Raw genomic sequence first — 21617 nt, 5'->3', positions numbered from 1 at the left:
AATCCCTCAAGAACATTATGTCTAAGTGCAGCTGTTACACCCTCCCTTATTCAAAAAGCTACAGTCTTTCCTCACATACCTGTACGTCTATCAGGCCTGTCACATTTGTATCCTGGAATATTCATTTCTGCCCTTCTCTCAGCCATGTTTCCATTATGGCTATAACATCCCAGTCCTCAGAGCTAATCTGTGCTCTGAGTTCAGCTGCCTTCCTGTAAAACTCAAGCACTAAAATGCACTTTAACTAAATATTCCTTCCCTTGCTTTCTCTGTGTCTCTGCCTCCCTGATTACTAGCTTGTTTTTGCTGGCTACGCCCTTACCAAACATCTGAATCTGAACTGAAATCAGTACAATTTGGCAGTTCTGTGAGTAAATGAGACTATCGTTTTTCAAAACAGTAAGACTGGTGATCTTACGACACACTAACATTTTGCTGTGTCACTGCTCATGTTACATGGGAAGAATGCAGGAAAATAATTATGTTGGGTCAATCAACGTTCCTGCCAAAATATCAAGTGTAGCCTTTTCCAAGATATGAATGCAATATTTCTTTCCACTGAGTTAAGCCAATTTTAATCTCTTCAATCTTTTTCAAGACTGGTCTCTATTGTTTGATGCTGTCTTCTCTTTGATTAGATTGGATTTTTGATTTGACACAGAATTATGACTTCACACCTTTTGTGGCCCCCTTTACATGGCTGCAATTGTTTGCTTGTAAAGCACTGGATGCAAATAAAGTAAGACACTAAAAAGATCAAGATCTTGGAAAGTTGACATCTGCTGCTAAAATAGGTAACTCTTGTTTTATTGTTTTGATTGTAAGAATAAACAATCATCATTTTGTTGTATGAAACAGCTGCAATTTATATGACAAAATGAACTGGCAATTTTTCTTTATTAATGTGTTTATAACATTCAATACTGCTTAATATAAACAAGCAAATAATTAGTGTTAACTTTCACTAAGAATGTGTTTCAGATTTAATATCAAAAGATATGCTACCAATTTATGTTAATAATCATGTTTCTATAAAATACATTACATAAGTAATATCATGAGAAATTCCAGAAAGCAATTGCCGCAGAACAAGTATATCAAATCGATGTCACAATGCATTTGCCAGCACATTATTTTTAACAACATTTTACAATTTGATAACAAGTAGCCTTTTTTTACTCTTGGTATTTACAATTGAAAATACTTTGGATACTGTAACCCAACTTTTCATCTAGAGTTCAAAGTAATTGACTAACTTGGAAGAGTTAGTTATGCCATGTTGAAAACTTTTAAAAAGGACATTATGAGTTTCTGAATAACCAGTGAAGTTGAAAGTTACCCGTTTTATATTGGGTAGGATGGAATCGTTTCAAATTATAAAAGAAGTCAAAGGAGGCAACCTCACAATAGAACAAAATAAAAATTATATGATGGGCTTCAAAGGGAAAATGGGAGTTGAAAGTGATTTTATTTCAAATGAGAGGAATGGAGAGAATTATATAAAATAGCATCTCTAAAATCTTGGCACTTCCTACAGCTATTTCCTTCTATTAATGCCCCAGATTTTGTAAAGCTTCCTTTATTCTAAATTGACCATTGAGTTTCAAATTTAACATTTTAGTATTGAGGTACAACATTGTCAGCATTATTAATAAAAACTGTGGCAGCATTAGTTCAAGTGCAGAGTTTAGTCTTGAAGCACATTAAAACATGATCCCATGGCAATCACCCACCTCTGGTTCTCATCACTACAATGGACCAATTTTGTGCACATCAACTATGTAGTCATTATAAAGCAGAATCTTCAAAACACTATGGCAATTTCAGATGCTTAACTGTTGGAAAATGCATCATCCTTTTATTGTAATTTTTATTACAACACTTGATACTATAGGAGGGACATGGCAAGGCAAATAAATTATCACAGTAACACAAACAAAATGCTGGTGGAATGCAGCAGGCCAGGCAGCATTTATAGGAAGAAGTACAGTCGATGTTTCGGGCCGAGACCCTTCGTCAGGACTAATTGAAAAAAAAGATCATAAGATATTTTAAAGTGGGAAGGAGAGGGGGAAATCCAAAATGATAGGAGAAGGCAGGAGGGGGAGAGCTGGAAAGTTGATTGGCAAAAGGGATACAGAGCTGGAGAAGGGAAAGGATCATGGGACAGGAGACCTAGGGAGAAAGAAAGGGGGAGGGGAGCACCAGAGGGAGATGGAAAATAGGCAAGGAGTGATTGTGAGAGGGACAGAAAGAGAGAAAAAAGGGGGGAATAAATAAGGGATGGGGTAAGAAGGGGAGGAGGGGCATTAACAGAAGTTAGAGAAATCAATGTTCATGCCACCAGGTTGGAGGCTGCCTAGACGGAATATGAGGTGTTGTTCCTCTAACTTGAGCGTGACTTCATCTTGACAGTAGAGGAGGCCATGGATAGACATATCAGAATGGGAATGGGACGTGGAATTAAAACATGTGGCCCCTGGGAGATCCTGCTTTCTCTGGCGTACAGAGTGTAGGTGTTCAGTGAAACAGTCTCCCAGTCTGTCGGGTCTCACCAATATATAGAAGGCTGCACCGGGAGCACCAGACACAGTATATCACACCAGCTGACTCACAGTAGTCGTTATCACAGTACTCACAGTACAGAACAATTAAGAAGTAAAATTGCCGATGGCCGTAACTTGGGATCCAAAGGTAAAATTTACTAAGGGTTCTGATTGATCACACCAGAATGTACACAACTTAGTACGATGGGTGCATCCAATGACAATTGATGGAAACGTGTATTGATAGATTTTGGAGAAAGTGATGCAATAGAGGAACTTGCTACATAGATAAACATGAAAGTTTAGCAAGTATAATGAGACAAGAATACACATTTTTGATACCCTTATAATAAAGATATATTGATTCAGTCAAGTGGGAGATTACATCTGTGAAAAAAGACATGAAAAATTAGGGCTATTTTTAACCAGTGTGAAGTTTCAAAGATTCCCTGAAGAGAGTGTCAAAGTTTTGGACAATTAATGATGGAATAATAAATTAAACGTAGTTATATTTCCCATGGAGTCTGGGAGAATCACTAGACAGATGGACTTATAACAATCAGTAAAAGAAACACATGGGAAGTTGGAATAAGATGTTCATTCATATGCAATCTTGACAGCTCACTGGGATTTAATTAGTGAGAATTACATCTATCCATTTAAAAATTGGGATGCATCATTGGGGATGCCAGCCTTTCCAGATAGATCTTATCCTGACTGAACCATTGGGCAATTAACCTAAGCATAAAAAATCCTAATCTTCTGTGCCTCGGTGTCATATGTTAGCTAGCTAGCATGGAGGTTTGGTGTCTTCCAGGGTAACCAAATAAGAACGAAAAAGATAATGGATTTGCAAAGAGAGGTCTTTACCACTTTCCAGGAGGTCACAGTAGATTACGGTTCATTACGACACATCAAGACCAGTACATTTTGGCACAATTAAGCACTAGCCCAATTAGCTGAAGTTTCATGGCGATAAATGAGAGTTGGATGCAGTAATTAATTTTAATCATAAACACAAGAGATTCTGCAGATGCTGGAAATTCACAGTAACACACACAAAATGCTGGAGGGTTCAGCACATCAGGCGGCATCGTTGGAAATGAAAAACCAGTTAATGGTTCAAACTGAGGCTCTTCATGAGGACTGGAAAGGAAGGGGAAAGAAGCCAGAAGAAGGTAGGGGGTGGGGAAAGAGGACAAACTAGTAGGTGAAGCCAGGTGGGTGGGGGAGGAAAGATGAAGTAAGAGGCTGGGAGGTGGAAAGTGGAAAAGGCAAAAGGGCTGGGGAAGACAGAATCTGATAGAGGAGAGTGCATCATGGGATAAAAGGGAGGCAGAGCACCAGGGGGAGCTGATAGGCAGGTGAGAAGAAGGGGTGAGAGGCCAGAGAGGTTAATTGAAGAGAGACGGGGGTGGGGGGGGGGAGGTGTGGGAATTGATGAAATTGATGTTCATGCCATTAGACAATATGAGGAGTTGCTTTTCCAACCTGAGAGAGAGGCCTCATCATAGCAGAAGAGTTGGCCATAGATTGACATGTTGGAATGGGAATAGGGATAAGAATTAAAATGGTTTGCTACAAGGAAATTTCGATTTTTTGCAGATGGAGCAGAGATGCCTGACAAAGCAGTTCCCGAATCTACACTGGGTCTCACTAACGTAGATTGGGAGCACCTCATATAGCAGACAACCCCAACAGATTCACAGGTGACGTATTGCCTCACCTGGAAGGTCTGTTTGGGGTTCTGAATGAAGGTGAGGGAGAGGTGAATGAGCAGGTGTAGCACTTCTGCTGCTTGCGGGGTAAGTGCCAGGAGGGAAATTAGTGACAAGAACAAATGAACAAGGGAATCATGGAAGGAGCGATCCCCGCAGAAAGCAAAGAGTTGGGATTGGCGGGGGGAGGGGGGTGGGGGAGGTAAAGATGTGTTTGGTAGTAGGGATGTGGAGGCTCAAGGGGTGGTAGATGAGAATAAGAGGAACTCTATCCCTGTTAAGGTGGCTGGAAGATGGGGTGAGTATGAACATCTGGGAAACGGAGGTGATACATGTGAGAGCAGCATAAATGGTGGAGGAAAGGAAACTCTGTTCTTTGAAGATGGAGGACACCTTTGATGTCAAGGGAAGGAAAGCCTTATCCTAGCAACAGATGCAGCAGAGACAAAGGGGCATTTTTAGAGAAGATAGGTTGGGAAGAGGTATAGTCAAGATAGTCATGGGAATCGGTAGGTTCATAGATATCAGTGGTCAGTTTTATCTCCAGAAATGGAGACAGAGATTGAGAAAGGGGAGAGAGCTGTCAGAAATGGACCAAGTTAGAGACAAAGTTTATGAAATTGACAAGCTCAGCATGGGTGCATAAAGCAGCACCAATGGAATCATCACTACAATGCAGAAAGAATTGGGGATCATTTCCAATTCCACCAGATGGAGGAGGGTGCTGGTGGATGGGAACTGCTCAGGTCTGTTGTCAAGAAAGAAGCATAGATCTTTTAAGGCCTTTGTGAATTTTAATCACTCCAGATTGACTTCCTCAAAAAATTGAAAGTTTACTGAATTACAACATACTGGAACAGCAAGTACAACTTGAAACTAGTGGTCACATCATCTGTTTAAATACACCTATTGCAAAACATCAGGAATTAAACCTCAAAAAAACAAAAATTTCAAAGAATTGTAAAACCCAAAACACCAGTGTCAAGGATTCTCAGAGTAACACTCTGAATTATTTGCTTTAGCTGAATAGGCTCATTTACTCTGAAGTAGAGGTTAAAGAGATCTCATAAGCATGAAAAATTTCTGTACAGGAAGCTATGAGAGATCTGAAAATATTTAATTTCTGAGAGTCTCTATTATCCATCAAACAACAGTATAGAGTATGTTTTGGAGCTAAACCATATGGTACCTGGCTTGTGATTGAAAAAGGATATTTAAATTTATGTCTTTGAGAACTATGAATCAGAAACAGCAAATTAAGTAACATGTTCTTTATGGATGTGTTTTTATTATATGATGCATGATAGAATCTTTGATAATGACAATAACTATAAAACAGAAACAGGCCCTTCCCCTCACCTTGAACCATCCATCTGCATCCAGATTAGAGCTCTCCCTATGCTTCCCACCCATGTACCTATCCAAATGAAATCACATCCATCAACCTCAGTGGAAAAAGCCTGTTTGCATTTACCCTATCTATACCCCTCAGTTATATATACCTCTATAAAATCTCCCCTCATTCTTATATGTTGTAGGGAATAAAGTCCTAACCTATTTAACTTTTCCCTGTAGCTTAGATCCTCAAGTCTTGGTAAGATCCTTGCTAATTTTCTCTGCACTCTTTCAATCTTATTTACATCTTTCCTGTGATAGGTGACCAAAACTGCACACAAGATGTTGCCTCACCAACATTTTATACAATTTCAATATAACATCCCACCTCCTGTACTCAATACATTGATTTATGAAGGTCAATGTTCCAAAAGCTTTCTTTACAACCCTATCTACCAAAGACACTACTTGCAATGAATTATGGATCTGTAATCCCAGATCCCCCTATTCTACCACAAACTTCAGCATGCTGTTGTTCATTGTGTAAGACTTTGCCTAGTTGGTCCTCCTGAAGTGTAACACCTCGCACTTGCCTACATTAAATTCCATCCGCCATTTTTCAGCCCATCTTCCCAGCTGGTCCAGATTCTGCTGCAAGCTTTGAGAGTCTTCCTCGTTATCCAGTACACCCCCAATCTTGCTGTCATCCTCAAATTCACTGATCCAGTTTACCACATAATCATCCAGATCATCGATATAGATGACAGCAATGATTCATATGGCACACCTCTAGTTACAGGCCTCCAATCAGTGATGCAACCACTTGCTGGCTTCTCCCGGGAAGCCAATGTCTAATATGATTTACTTCCTCATCTTGACTGCCAAGCGACTGAACCTTCTTGACCAACCTCCCATGAGGAACCTTGTTAAAGGGCTTTGCTAATGTCCATGTAGGTAACATCCAACACCTTGCCTTCATCAACTTTCCTGGTAACTTTCTCAACAAACTAAGATTGGTTAGATATGACCTACCACACACAAAGCCATGCTGACTATCCCTAATCACTCCCTGTCTATCTAAATATTTCTATATCTGGTCCATTAGAGTACCTTCCAATAACTTTCTCACTACTGATGTTAGGCTCACCAGCCTGGCTTATTCTTAGAGCTTTTCCTATACAATGGAACAGATTAGCTATCCTCCAATCCTCCAGCACCTCACCCATGGCTAAGGATGTTTTAAATATCTCTGCTAGGTCCCCTGCAATTTCTGCACTAGCCTCCCACAGGATCTGAGTGAACACCATGTAAGGGCCTGGGAATTTATCTACCCTAATTTGCCACAAGACAGCAAACACCTCCTCCTATATAATCTGTATAGGGTCCATGACCTTGCTGCTGCTTTGCCTCACTTCTATAGACTCTGTGTAATACAGGTTCAATAAGTCCAATTAAAATCTTCCCTACCTCTTTTGGAAGAAGTGCATTTGGAGATTAATAAAGAACTTTGAGGATGAGAGGATTTCAAGAGCTGAAAATAGAGTCAAACAAAAGGACATTAAGAAAAAATGTACTCAGTATTAAAGCCTCAAACTCACATTTCACCAATAGACAATGAAATATTTATTAATCATTAACTAGTGTACTTACATCACACAAAGCTGAAGTTGCTTGAAACTTTTTATTTAGGATCACTGAAGAGAATATTGGATTTCCAATTAGGATTTTAAATCTGTAAGTGTTTCCAATTCCCCAATATGCACTACAAAGTCTAATCAAGTGTATAATAGATGAAAAATAGCTTGTTTGATTAGTTCATAATTACAAAAACTAAAGAGTGTTAGAATAAAAGGGTATACTTGATGTATACATTTCAGTGAAAGGTTACAAAGAGAAAAATCAAAATACAATTTTATAACTGCAGTATTTACATTATGAATCTATTGTAGCATCACAATGAGCTCAGTGTCCTGAAGAATAGTTCCAAAAATGAGTAATTCTCCACCCCATGCTCAGGGTACATTCTATCTAAGTATCAGAGTAACCCAAGATACAGGGCTGGACCATACGTGTAGGTAGCCTCATGGAAGGGTCGTCGGATAAATGACAAGAAATAGGGTGGGAGGCAGGGGGTCGGTTGGTGCAGAGAGAGGGAAAAAATAACAGCATTTGGCAGCCACCCTCGGCACCATGTGTTCTTGAATCATGAGTATTGGAAATCTAGGGGCCATTAATGTACAGATTATAACAATGGATGGGCAGATGTAGAATGAAAAAAATGTGGAAAGGTGAGAAATTCTTTATTAAAAAGAGGGTGTGAAAGTAATGCTGCTCATAAATTTAGAGCAGAGAATCTTAGGACAGTTTAGGGATAGATGTGAAATAAATGGGAACAGATTTTAAAAAGTAAATTTTTACAGTTTTGTTTCAAGCTTTCTTTGTGATTGGTTTCACTGTGCACCTTCTTTAAACTTTTCCTCAGACCAAAGCATCTTTTAGAATGGATTATAAGCAGATCAAGATCTCCATTATGAGCGCATTCAAAGGCGTTAATATCTGCTTCGGGGATGGGCAAAGGACACCCCTGCTTTCATTTTACTCACTATGGTAAGTGGAGTACATCCTGCTGGCCATTATGAGCACTCAAATTTATACCACTGAAAGAAAAATGGATCCCTCATGGCTCAATTTCTAAAAACAAGTACAATATGTAATAAAGTTATAATCTCTTACCAAACAATTTTATCTATCAAGAGTCAAAGGATTAAGGCCCCCGTGTGGTATTTGAGCAGGAAATATAAATGACTATGCAGCAAACAACTTTCTATTGCATGCACCAACTATGTATGCAACTTTCCATTTACAACGCAAGCTCTGATTCTGGCATATCTTCACTTTTATTCTCAACTCTTTGTCGTCTTCGACTGATCTTTTTCTGTAACTGAAGTTTGTTGGTGAAGAAGATCTCTTTCCAACCAATCTCCAAAGCCAAAGCTTGCATTTCAGGGGTTATGGTATCGCAATATCGCAACACTATTTGTTCCCAGAGTTCGTCTGAATTGCACGTCTGTAGAGAAAACAGAAAAATTTGTTGTGCGACAAAAATCTATTTTGCATACCTAATTTATCCCACTATATGTTTTTAAGCATAAGCATTCTTTATCCTATTCAAAGAAGTCAGACTAGATTGGATTGGCTAGCATTACGCTCACATGGACACAAGAGGCTGAGGAGTGACCTTGCAGAGGTATAGTATTATGAGGGTTTGAAAGCCTGATAGAATGTCTTTCCCAGGACACAGCAGACTAAAACTGAAGTTTAAGGTGTGAAGTAATAAACTTAAACACAAACTGATGGGTATTTTTTCCACAGAGATGGATAATTGGAAAGAAATGGCATAAGTTGTTGTAGAGGCAGAAATTATTTATACAGAGCTGCACCGCCCAGCAAGGCCCCAATTTATTCCTAGCCTAAACACAGAACAATTTACAATGACCAATTAACATTCCAAACAGTACGCATTTGGATAATGGGAAAGAAACCCATGTAGTCATAGAGAAGATACAAACTCCTTACAGGCAGTGGTGGGATCGAACCTGTCGCTAGTACTGTAAAACATTGTGCTAACCACTACACTACCACACCACACCCAGATTATTATTACAATGTTTGAAAAGCATTTGGACAGGTACTTGAAAGAAGTAGGCATTACGGTCAGTGTGCACAAGGTAGGCTCTTTCTGTACAGTACATTTCATTAATTGTCAGGTAAAAAAAAGTATTTTGATCCAGCTGTGTATAAAACTAATATCACAAGGCAAGAAAGATGCTGAAAAAACAGGAATGGATATCTGCATATCTTGACCATCATGCCGAGTTAAAAGTCAATGAATAGTTTAAGGGAATAAAATAAAACAGTAGTGCCCGTATGCCCCCTTTAATTCAATACGGTATGTAATAATATCATGATTAGTTATTTGTAATGTCCAAACTCCAAACCAATCCCTTAAAATGAAAATTTATTAACCCCATCCTTAAGCAGATTAAGTAACTGAGCCCTCATATGTGTCTGGGATAGAGAATTCTAAAGGTTACACAATCAGAAACAGGAGCAAAGTGAGAAATCCGAAGTAAGGAGTCCAAGTGGGCATGATCTAGATCTAGTTTGATCATGCCTCACTCTCCATGCACAGGTAATCAAGTCAAACTGGGCTGAATTTGGAGAGAGTTTCAAGGGAATGCAAAGGACAAGTAATAACATTGGCTCTGAATAAAGCTTTGGCTGCATTGTGAAACTGCAGTGCAAAAGTGCCTCAAAACCATTGTTACTATCTGATAGTAACTGGCTGGCAATTCAAATTATGCCCTCTCTTTCAAACAAGTACAAGTAGTTGCATCGCTCTCTTTCTCTTTTTCTCCAGATACCTTTTTAGCATAACTTACAAGTCTTCACTAATTTTGACTTCATCACTAAAATTCACTGCTTTGTATCCTAATGGACCAAGGAGCATTTGGGGTTGTAGGGTGAAGTGTAAGTTGTGATTTCAGCCATTGGGGAAGTTGGAGCCCTTGAATCCATTGGAGGCTGAAGGCTGAGGTTGGAGGACTGTTTGTGTGTGTGTGGATGGTTGGATGGGTGGGTTGAAGCATTCAACCATCAGGGTCCTGAACCAGTATGGATAACTTCACTCACCTCAACATTAAACTGATTCCAAAACCTATGGACTCACTTTCAAGGACTCTACAACTCATGTTCACAGTATTTATTTGTTTATTTGTATGTTTTTTTTTGTTCTTGCATAGTTAGTCTTCTTATGCACATTAGCTGTTTGTCAGTTAATTTATTCCATTGTATTTCTTTGTTCTATGCCTGAAAGAAAATGAATCTCAGGGTAGTATATGGTGACATATACGTACTTTGATAATAAATCTAATATGAACTTTGTCTTGCTGTTCTTACAGGTGCTTGTAAACATTTTGTAATACTATGTTGACACTGGAATGTGTGGTGATGTTTGTGGGCTGTCCCCACCACATCATTAGGTTGTGTTGGTTGCTAACACAAACGACATATTTCACTTTATGTTTCAATGTACATGTGATACACAAATGAATCTGAATCTTGGAATACATTAAAACTGAAAGAATGTGCAGAATGGAGACTCAAAGAAAATGAAATAAAATGAAATTGAAGGCGAATCACCAGAGACAGTTCACTAATACTTTTGGAGGTGTAAAAGGGGCTTTGGAAACTTTCCATATCCTTACTTTCAGAAGAATCAAGATTAAAAGGATGTGTAATGCAATTTTGAAATGGGGAAAAATAAAGAAATGCTGGAGGAACTCAGTGGGTGGGGGTTGAAAGCATCTGTGGGTGTGGGGAACAAAGATTCAATGTATTGGGTCATGACCATGAATCAGAAGTGAGAACGGAGAGGCTTGAAATAAGTTTAAATGAAATGTCTCCCTGATAGATCACAATGATATTTGGAACGGAGGGCATGAGGTCAAGAAAATTCAATTTATGCAAAAAAATTTTTACCATTGTGCATATCAATTAAAATAATGTGCTGAGCTTAAAATGATGTTGTAAAATCCTTTGCAACACTACAGGATACTGAAGAAGCTCAGCAACTCGGGCAGTATTTCACTATTTCGGGCCAATACCCTTCATCAGGACTGATGTCATCTGTATGTGTTGCTCAAGATTTCTAGCAACAGCAAAATCTCTTCCATCTGTGGTCATAAAATTATTTGGTCTTTTGATAATATAAAAACCAATGGAGTGAAAACAGTCGACTGCATGAGGAGCATACACAAAATGCTGGTGGAACGCAGCAGGCCAGGCAGCATCTATAGGGAGAAGCACTGTCGACGTTTCGGGCCGAGACATTGCTTCTTCCTATAGATGCTGCCTGGCCTGCTGTGTTCCACCAGCATTTTGTGTGTGTTGCTTGAACTTCCAGCATCTGCAGATTTCCTCGCAACTGCATGAGGTACTTAATATAATTTTGACAGTGATCTGAAACCTCACTCTTGCCAGGCTGGCCCCAACAGAAGTTGCATTACTGTGGATATTGAACTATTTCTTTTGTTTCAAAATTCTGAAAAGCATATCAGTAGCCCCCTCTGTTGGTGACAGTAATGTTGCACTCAAAATTGTCCTCACTGTTATGATGTTTGTACTCAATTAAAGTATATTTATATCAAGTGTCTTTCTGCTAATCAAATGAGAAGGTACACTTGTTAAAACAGCTCTGGACATCCATGACTCTCTAGTTTATTCTGTGAACTACAACTTTTAGCTTCAAGTGAGCAGGTAGATCTTCACTCTCTTTTACAAAAACTGCATAGAAAATACTGCATTGTCTCAGCTCTGTCAATGCTTATGCTCTGATATGAACCTCTTTCCAAACTACTTCATAACCCGAATAGAATTTCCTTCTATTACTTATTCTCCTTGTGCCTTTATCTAGATTCTCTCTATTAATTTGCTAATGATACAACCATTGTTGGTAGAAGCATCACACACAAAATGCTGGTGGAACGGAGCAGACCAGGAAGCATCTATAGGAAGAAGCACTGTCGATGTTTCGGGCCAAGACCCTTCGTAGGGGTCTCGGCTGAAATGTCGACAGTGCTTCTTCCTATAGATGCTGCCTGGTCTGCTGCATTCCACCAGCATTTTGTGTGTGTTGCTTGAATTTCCAGCATCTGCAGATTTCCTCGTGTTTGCATTGTTGGTAGAATCTTGGATGAAGACGAGAGGGTGTACAGGAGCGAGATATACCAGCTAATGGAGTGGTGTCACAGCAGCAACCTTGCATTCAACGTCAATAAGACAAAAGAGCTGATTGTGGACTTCAGGAAGGGTAAGACGAAGGAACACATACCAATTCTCATAGAGGGATCAGATTGGAGAGAGTGAGCAGCTTCAAGTTCCTGGGATGGGAGTCAAAATCTCTGTGGACCTAACCTGGTCCCAAAATATTGATGCAGCTATTAAGAAGGCAAGACGGTGACTATACTTCATTAGGAGTTTGAAGAGATTTGGTATGTCAACAAAAACACTCAAACTTCTACAGATGTATCGTGGAGAGCATTCTGACAGGCTGTATCACTATCTAGTATGGGTTGGCTACTGCACAGGACTGAAAGAAGCTGTAGAGGGTTGTAAGTTTAATTGGCTCCATCTTGGGTACCAGCCTACAAAGTACCCAGGACACCTTCAAGGAGCGGTGTCTCAGAAAGGCAGCTTCCATTACTAAGGACTCCCAGCATCCAAGGCATGCCCTTTTCTTATAGTTACCATCAGGTAAGAGGTACAGAAGCCTGAAGGCACACACTCAGCGATTCAGGAACATCCTCTTCCCCTCTGCCATTGGATTCCTAAATGGACATCTAACCTGTGAACCTCACTTTTAAAATATATATTATTTCTGTTTTTGCACAATTTTTAATCTATTTAATATAAAAATAAATATTTTCTTCTATATTATGTATTGCATTGAACTGCTACAGCTAATTAATTTCATGACACATGCCAGTGACAATAAACCTGATTCTGAAGTGCATGCAAGCTCTTTGCTTCTCTCTTTCATAACAGCATAGAAGACGACTACTTGGCCCAACTGATCTGTACTGGCCAGCAATCCCAGTCCCTCACTTATTTCCCTGCGGTCGATTCTTTCACTCATGTGCATTAATAATAGGAATATCTGTGATGAGAAAATGCAGCAAAGGTTCACCAGATTGATTCTTGGGATGATGGTTTTGTTGTATGAGGAAAGATTAAGAGGGATAGGCCTGTACTCCAGAGTTTGAAATCAATATATTTACAAAAACCTTGCTACATTTCTAGATTAAGGGGATCAAGGAATCCGAGCTTTATGCAGGAAGGTGGCACCAAAGTAAATGATCAACCACAATCTTATTGAATGAGAAAGTAGGCACAAGGGGAAATGACCTATTCTTGCTGTTATTTTTTAAGTTCTAATACAGCAAAATTGGTGAAAAATGTTCTGGGGATAAAAGGCATTCTTCTTTAGAACCTTCCAGCATGATTGATAGCAACTACATTAATTTACTCTTTTACACTGTGTGCATAGTTTGCATGGCTTAAACACAGACTCTAATTTGATAACTGTCAACATTTGGAGTCATAGTGAAACAGGCTCGAGTAACCAATGATTTGCCCTCCTCTTGGTCACTGTATGCATTAGGAAACCTAAATTATTCCAATTTTTCAGGCTCATGAAATATCAGTGATTTAACAACAAAAATAATCTTACCTGTTTAAACTTTCTGGATACTTGGGAAAGTCTGGCGATGTCCTCAAGCTCCAAAAATGAAATTATATAAAGAAGCAAGTCTTTAGGGAGACGTTCAAGATAATCAAACTGCTGTTGACACAGGTTACAAACGTACTTGAGGGTATCATTGCCGAAAATTAGAGCAACATGAACTAAGGTTTAACACACAAGAAGAAAGTAATTTAGAAATGTTTCTGCAATAATTATAGGGTTACATCTTGAAATTTAGTATTGGGATCACAATGCACTTATTAACTTGTGGCTGCTTGCAAAGAATAAGAAGCATATCAATATCAAGCTGCCCGTTTGTTTTAGAACATAAAATGGTACAGCACAGTATGGGTCCTTCAGCTCACTAGAACCCTATTCAATGATCAATCTAACCCTTCCTTCCAACATACCCCATAACCCTCTACTTTTCTTATTTAAGAATTTATCTTCCAAAGAATCTCTTAAGTATCCTAATTGTATCTGCTTCCACCACCACCACCAGCATTATGTTCCAGGCACATACCACTCTTTGCGTGAAAAAAAATCCTACCTCACTCAACCCTTCCTCATCAGACAAGTTCTCTAGTCCAGGCAGCATCCTGGTAAATGTTCTCTGAGCCCTCTCTACAGCTTCTACATCCTTCCTATAATGAGATGACCACAAATGAACACTATACTTCAAGTATTGTGTTCTTAAATTATTTCAGAATGCATTTGCTACAAAGCATGTGATTGGTTGGGTACATCAGGAGCTCATCTCATGAATGGCTGGAACTATTTAAAGCTAGCTTGGCTGCAGTAATGACAATTAGCCCGCATTCCTTAAAGGAGATTGAATTACAGCTTGAAACAGGTATTTTACAAATGTATCTGACCTTAAAAACATTGAGGAATGCCACAACATGGTTTAGAACAGGATCCAAGGCTTTCTGACTCTGCCGAAAAGGTCTTGGTGAAGAAAAGTGGAAAGCACAAGAGAGATGATGCATTTTAGAAGCTCCCAGGCATAAAATCATAAGGAAGTTAGAACAGGAAGTTATTAAGGACAATGTTATGAATCAAGTCCTGTGGACTTGAGTACCAGATTTACAATGACATCACACAAGTGGTCAAAGTCAACACTATCCTTTTATTATCTGCTTTTCCTGCTTTTGGGAATACTTTCAATCTCAAATTTCAACTAAATCTACAAAAAACTCTAAACATTGAATGTTATGCCTGTTGATTTTCACTTACCCCTTGTCATCCCCATGTTATTGCAACATCCTCAGTAAGCTCTGTGTAAATTTGGATCACTTTTGCAAGTCTGATTGTATGAAAGCACTAAGATTGGAAAGATTAATAAAGGTTAATATTTTAACTTCAAACTGATCAAAGTTTGTAATGCCAGTTTGTAGTTTTTCTCCAACAATTGTTTGCTAAAACTAAGAACCTGGGTGCTATTAAAACTAAGAACCTGAACTTCAAGATGGCGGCACAACGCAGCGTGCGGCGGCCACTCCAGGAATGAATATCTGTTATCTGTAAGTAGGGGCCATGTACAATCCTGATTTGATGGAGACGGATAAGTGAAGCACAAAGGAACATCTGGTGAAACTTTTGAAATGCCTGTTTCGCTGCCGCTGCTACTGTGTGATTGGAGAAATTTCCGGGAGGAAGGCCCCGAATCCTCAGCTTTGCCTGTTGCTTGGCGGCTGGTGCCGGGGTCGAAGCGCTCGGCAGAGATGGTGCTCGGTGTCGGAGGGCTGGTCGGAGGCTCGAAGTTTTCGGACGGACTTGGAGTTGGCTGTGGTCGGAGCTCCCAGAGTGCTGTATCGACAAGCTGTGGCGCTGGAGGTTCATGGCAGGAAGAGTTTTTATTTCTTCTACCGTCTGCGTGAGAAGATGGGCTGTCGGGACTTTGAGACTTTCTTTTAAACCGTGCATGGACTGCTCGTTATCAGATTACGGTATTGCTTTGCACTGTTGAAACTATGTGTGTTATAATTATGTGGTCTTTGTCAGTTAGTCTTCTATCAATTATGGTATTATCTGCACTGTTGAAACTATATGTTAACTATAACTATATGTAACTATGTGGTTTGTGTAGGTCTTGTAGCTTTAGGTTTGTCTGATGGGTTTGTAGTTCCTTTCCGGGGAAGGTGCTAAGACGGTAGCGCGATATCGATACGCAGCAGCCTCTCCGGACTCTGGACTGGGAATTACCAAACGTTATGTGGTTTTTCTTGTGTGGTCTGTTTTGTGCTTTTTTGTGATATCATTCTGGAGAATGTTGTCTCATTTTTTAAACTGCATTGTATTTGTGGTTTATAAATAACAATAAACTGAATCTGAATCTATTTATATGCTTCCTAACATAGTGAAAATTTCTTGCTTTGTGGAATTGACAATGCTTCAAAACTTTTCAAGAAAAAAAAGAATATCATAAAGCCTCTCTATTCCAAAATTGTACTAGTTTAATGTTAATCCATGAAAGATTTATTTAGAAATTCTAGTGCAAAAAACTTCATTTGCAACAGTTGTCCAAGGTTCTGGGCATAAATGATCATGCTTTACACATTTTCAGAGTCAAAAATGTGTTGCCCAGTATTATTTGATGTCGAAGTCAGGGAATCAGTGGTTCTAGGACCCTAACTGGGAAGGGAATGAGCAGAGAGACAGAGGACGGAGTGGAAAAAAACTGAGTTTCTCAAGAGATGGATCAGGGCAATAAAATCACTTGTCAGCAAATACTAGGAATTACAGGATTATAGAAACAAAAACAGTCTCAAAGAATTTACTGTGGACCAAATTATTTACCAATTTATCTCCTTAGATTAAATTGTTTTGTAATCATTGTGCATTTATATAATCTATTTGTGCACAATATTCACTTGAAAATATACAGGCAATGATAAAGAAAGAGAAACAATATAAAAGGTCAAGAGCTTGTTATTGCATGAAGAACAAAACATCAGAGGAAGTCCAAATAGAAAAATTCGCTATCTTAAACCAATGACCCCTTTTTCATTGGTTTTGCTGCAGAAGTAAAATTTGTAATGATTCACCTGGCAATCATAAAATTCACCTATATCTCTATGAAACTGCAACATTGGGGGAATAAAAAGGTTTAAACCCATCTGTACTACCCTGAATAACAAAGTGCACAAAAAGGTAAAGGACTCAAAGACCCTAAGACATAGAGCAGAATTAGATCATTCAGCCCATCAAATCTCCTCCGCAATTCCATCATGGCTGCATTATTATCCCTTTCAAACCAATCCTCCTGCCTTCTCCACATAACCTTTAATACCCCTGATTAATCAAGAACTGATCAATCTCGGACTTAAATATGCCCAATGGCATGATATGCACAGCCATCCACTGCATAGAATTCCACAGACTCGCCACCCATGGGTAAAGAAATTCCTCCTCTTCCCTTCTCTAAATAGACCTTCCTCAATTCTGAAGCTGTGCCCTCTGGCTCAGACTCCCTCACTATAGGAAACATTTTCTCCACAATCACACTATCCAGAGCTTTCAATATTTGATAGGTTTTAATGAAATTCCTCCTTCATTCTTCTAAACTTCAGTGAGTAGTTGCTCAGAGCCATCAAATACACCTCATATGTTAACACTTTCATTCCTGAGATCATTCTTGTGAGCTTCCTCTTGACACCCTCCAATATCAGCAAATCCTTTCTTAGATAAGGTGCCCAAAACTGCTCACAATACTCCAAATGCAGTCTGACTAATGCCTTACAAAACCTCAGCATTCCATCCTTGATTTTGCATTCTAGTGCTTTCGAAATGCAAGTTAACCTTCAGGGAATCCTGTATGATGACCCCCAAGTCCCTCTGCATTTCTGGTTTTTGAATTTTCTCCCCATTTATCTAAACAATCTGCACCTTTATTCAAATAAAAACACAAAATGCTGGCAGAACTCAGCAGGCCAGACAGCATCTATGGGAGGGGGTAGTGATGACGTTTCAGCCCGAAATATCATCACTACCTCCTCCCATAGATGCTGTCTGGCCTGCTGAGTTCTGCTAGCATTTTGTGTTTTTATTTATTTCCAGCATCTGCAGATTCACTCGTACGCCTTTATTCCTTCTGCCAAGGTGCACACCCATGCATTTCCCTACATTATATTCCATCTGTCACATCTTTGTCTATTCCCCAATCTGTCTAAGACCCTCTACAGACATCCTGCTTCCTCAACACTACTTGTCCCTTCACCCATCTTTGTATTGCTGTAAACTTGGCCACAAAGCCATCAATTAATTCATCCAAATCATTGACATACAACGTGAAAAGAAGCAGTCCCAACACCAACCCCTGTGACACACCAGTAGTCACCGGCAGTCAACCAGAAAAAGTCCCTTTTATTCCCAGTCTTTACCCCCTTCCAGTCAGCCAATCTTCCATAAACATGGGCTCTTATTTTGTTATTCAGCTTCATATGTGGTATCTTGTCAAAAGGCTTCTGAAAATTCAAATAAACAACATGCGCTGACTCTCCTTTGTCTATCGTGCCTGTTACTTCCTCAAAGAACTCCAACAGATTCATCAGGCAAGATTTCTCCTTTAGAAAACCATGCTGCCATTGGCCTACTTTATCATATGCCTCCAAGTAGCCTGAAACATCATTCTTACTAATAGATCCCAATATCTTTCCAATCACTGAAGCCAGGCTAACTGGCTCCCTCTCTTCTTAAAAGGATCTTGACAGCTTTCTTATACTAGTAGCTCTTCAAGTTCTGATTATTCTGGATCTCAGTGAAGGTCCGTCAAGACCACATTGGCTCTATGTCAAAGCAACCCAGTGAATTCTGCTTCAAATCACTCTCCCCATAGCCCACCAAACTTCTGGTTTATCTGCAAACCAGATTTTATATCCTTTTGTTCTTGATTCTCTATCAATGGCAGTAGTTTCTCTACAGCTACTCCATTGATAACTTTCAGGATTTAAGTATCTCTAGTATTGAGAGTACAAAGTGCCATAGGCAATTTAAACATCTTTGGTATATAAGCATTTAAGGCAGGGGTCAGCAACCCGCGGCTCCGGAGCCGCCAGAGACTCTTTCATCTCTGTGCTGCGGCTCCCTGTGGCTTTTGGAAAATAAATGATGAGAATTTAATTAAAATGTATTTTATGTTAGTTTGTCAGTTTTTGAAATGTAATTCTAAATTTGAAGATTATGGTGATCTTGTACAATCTAAATAAAACGTGTTTTTTGTCGCTATTAATATACGTCACCACTGCCAATGCCTGACACCCGCCAGTGCGCGATTTCTTTAATTTTTCGATCCAAGATAGGCTAACTATGGAGAATTCTAAAAAAAGAAAAGTGACTGAAGAAAACAGAACGTTTAATGATACGTGGGCAGATTCATTTGCTTTCACTGCTGACGAGACTGGTTTATCGGTATGCTTAATATGCAATGAGAAACTAGCAAACAACAAAGTCAAATGTCGCAAGACATTTCCAGAATAAACACGCAGCCTTTGCTCAAAAATATCCGGATGGAGATGAGAGAAAAAAAGCCGTTTCGGAACTGATGCGGAAGGTTGATCTGAGCAAAAATCATTTCAAGAAGTGGATAAAGTCTGGAAAATCAACTACATATGCTAGTTTTGTTGCCGCTCAGGAAATAGTCAGGCACGGGAAGCAGTTTACAGATGGTGAATATATAAAAGAATCTTTCATTAAGATTTCAGAACATCTATTCACGGACTTTAAAACCAAGAGTGAAATTGTGCAGAAAATCAGGGATATGCCCCTCTCTGCAAAGACTTGTGTTCGAAACATAGAATGCTATCCCCGACATTTATGTAAACATTAAAAAGTACGTGCTTGGAGTCCTGTCGATCTTTGGATCCACATATGTATGTGAGCAGGTGTTCTCCAACATGAACTTTATTAAAAACAAACATCGCGCACGCCTCACAGATGACAGCTTGTGATCCTGTGTAAAGATGAAGGTGACGTCATACAGCCCTGATGTGCAGACGCTGTGTGCTGAGGTCCAGGAGCAGAAATCCCATTAACCAAGTATGATAAATATTTTAATTGCCTATTATTTTACGTATATTCATATTTTTTCATTGTTCAGTGAAATAGTCCTTTTATTTTTCAGGTTGACAGCTGGCTGACGTTATTTTTGGCTTGCTGCTGGCGGACAATTTAAGTTTGACGTTTTTCATAAATACAAGAAGGACTCAAATAGACACTGAGTATTTTACTTAAAAGTAACCTTCAACCCAACATCTTTTTTTCGGAGTTCAAAATGTTTTTGTTGCATGCAGAAATGTAATTTTGTTTTCTCTGCAGGAGTTCATCGATTTCATAAATGCAACACATTATAGTTTGTTTATACATAGCATAAAGGTAAAAAACGTTGTATGCAGTGTTATTTCATTTTAAATGTCAAACGGGTTTTGTGGCTCCCAGTGTTTTCTTTTCTGTGGGAAACGGGTATATATGGCTCTTTCAGTGGTAAAGGTTGCCGACCCCTGATTTAAGGTCATCAGCTCACTCCCAATGCTTAACATCAAGCTGGGACAGGGAAATCATCTTGCTCTGCAGAAGCTAGCTGCTCTTCTCACCAGGCCATATTGTCCATTTAATTGAGATAAAGATAGTAATGGAAATTCAATTAAAAAATGCAGATGCCAATAATCTGAAAGATATCTTGGCCCTACTGCCTTTTGTCAGAAATGAGAAAGAGAATTACAGGTTTGTTTCTGGCAGGGGAGAAGTTGTAGAGAGGGGTGGTGGGGTAAGGGTATGGAGACAGAGAAAGGGAAAGAGTGAACATGCAAATGGAACAGGTAGAAATCTTGTCAGAAAGCAGATAATTAAATTGTTGAAGTCACTGCTGAATTTACTTGAAAGACGAATTATTTTCCCACACATTTTCTAACCTGCTGAGTTTTTCCAGTTTTATTTGTTTTAATTTCAGATTTCCAGTATCTCCAGTTCTTTTGACTTGTTTGAACTTACTACTGAATTTGCTGCAACTTCTCATCCAGGATTGTCAAAACATTAAAATGTTCTACCAGAAAGCAAAAATTTCAACCTGTCCTTTTCACTTGGTTCGCCCTTAGTAGTTTTTCCCGATAACACCTTCCCCATTTTCTCTGCTACTGACAACTTCTTATGTTGTACGATAAGATGGTCTCTTGACCTCACAATGTGCCTCATCATGGCCTTGCTCCTTATTATCTACATGCACTACATTTTCTCTATCTGCTACACTATATTCTGCATTGTTATTGCTTTACCCTTGTACTATTTTGACATACTGAAGTGATGAAATGATCATGTGGATGGCATACAAAACAAAGATTTGCCCACATACCCTGGTAAATGTGATAATAATAAACCAATTTACTAAATTAACTCATATCTTTCTTTTTCCTCATTCTGACAAGTAATGTAGAACAGAAGTGTGTGCTCTTTCTCTCTCCACAGATGCTGCACTGTTGCTGAGTTTTTTTCTGCATTTTCCATTCTAACATAAATAATGGAAAGGCAAGTGTCTCTACACTCCAAACACCAACGTAGCATACCCACAACTTATTAACCCTAACTGTACCTCTTTAAGAAGCAGCAACTATACAATCTGATTTCTAGGCTGTCGTCTCACACCTCATCCAATACAGCATTAGCAACATTAGTTTCACTTAGTAGCACTGACAAATTTGAGAATTTTGAATTTCAAGTGGCATC

The 21617-nt window shown here is 39.1% G+C and overlaps 1 protein-coding gene across 2 annotated transcripts in view; it reads right to left on the bottom strand.

Annotated features, from left to right (window-relative positions):
* Window positions 1-780: 780 nt before the first annotated feature.
* The window catches only part of LOC132407514 (F-box only protein 36-like), a 65114-nt gene continuing 44277 nt past the window's right edge, over window positions 781-21617 (bottom strand). Inside the window, exons 3-5 of one of the 2 annotated variants that reach the window (XR_009516500.1) lie at window positions 13890-14062; window positions 7250-8666; window positions 781-7130 (exon numbers count right to left, since the gene is read on the bottom strand). Coding sequence is in view for 1 of the 2 variants with exons in the window: in XM_059994180.1 (XP_059850163.1) it covers window positions 8460-8666; window positions 13890-14062 (380 nt within the window). In the remaining variant the exon portion in view is untranslated. Of the gene's footprint in view, window positions 8667-13889; window positions 14063-21617 lie in introns of both variants that reach the window. The other variant, XM_059994180.1, reaches the window with a different exon arrangement.

The sequence above is a fragment of the Hypanus sabinus genome, chromosome 2 (assembly GCF_030144855.1).
Source record: "Hypanus sabinus isolate sHypSab1 chromosome 2, sHypSab1.hap1, whole genome shotgun sequence".
Taxonomy (NCBI): Eukaryota; Metazoa; Chordata; class Chondrichthyes; order Myliobatiformes; family Dasyatidae; genus Hypanus; species Hypanus sabinus.
This window is presented reverse-complemented; position numbering and strand designations above follow the sequence as displayed.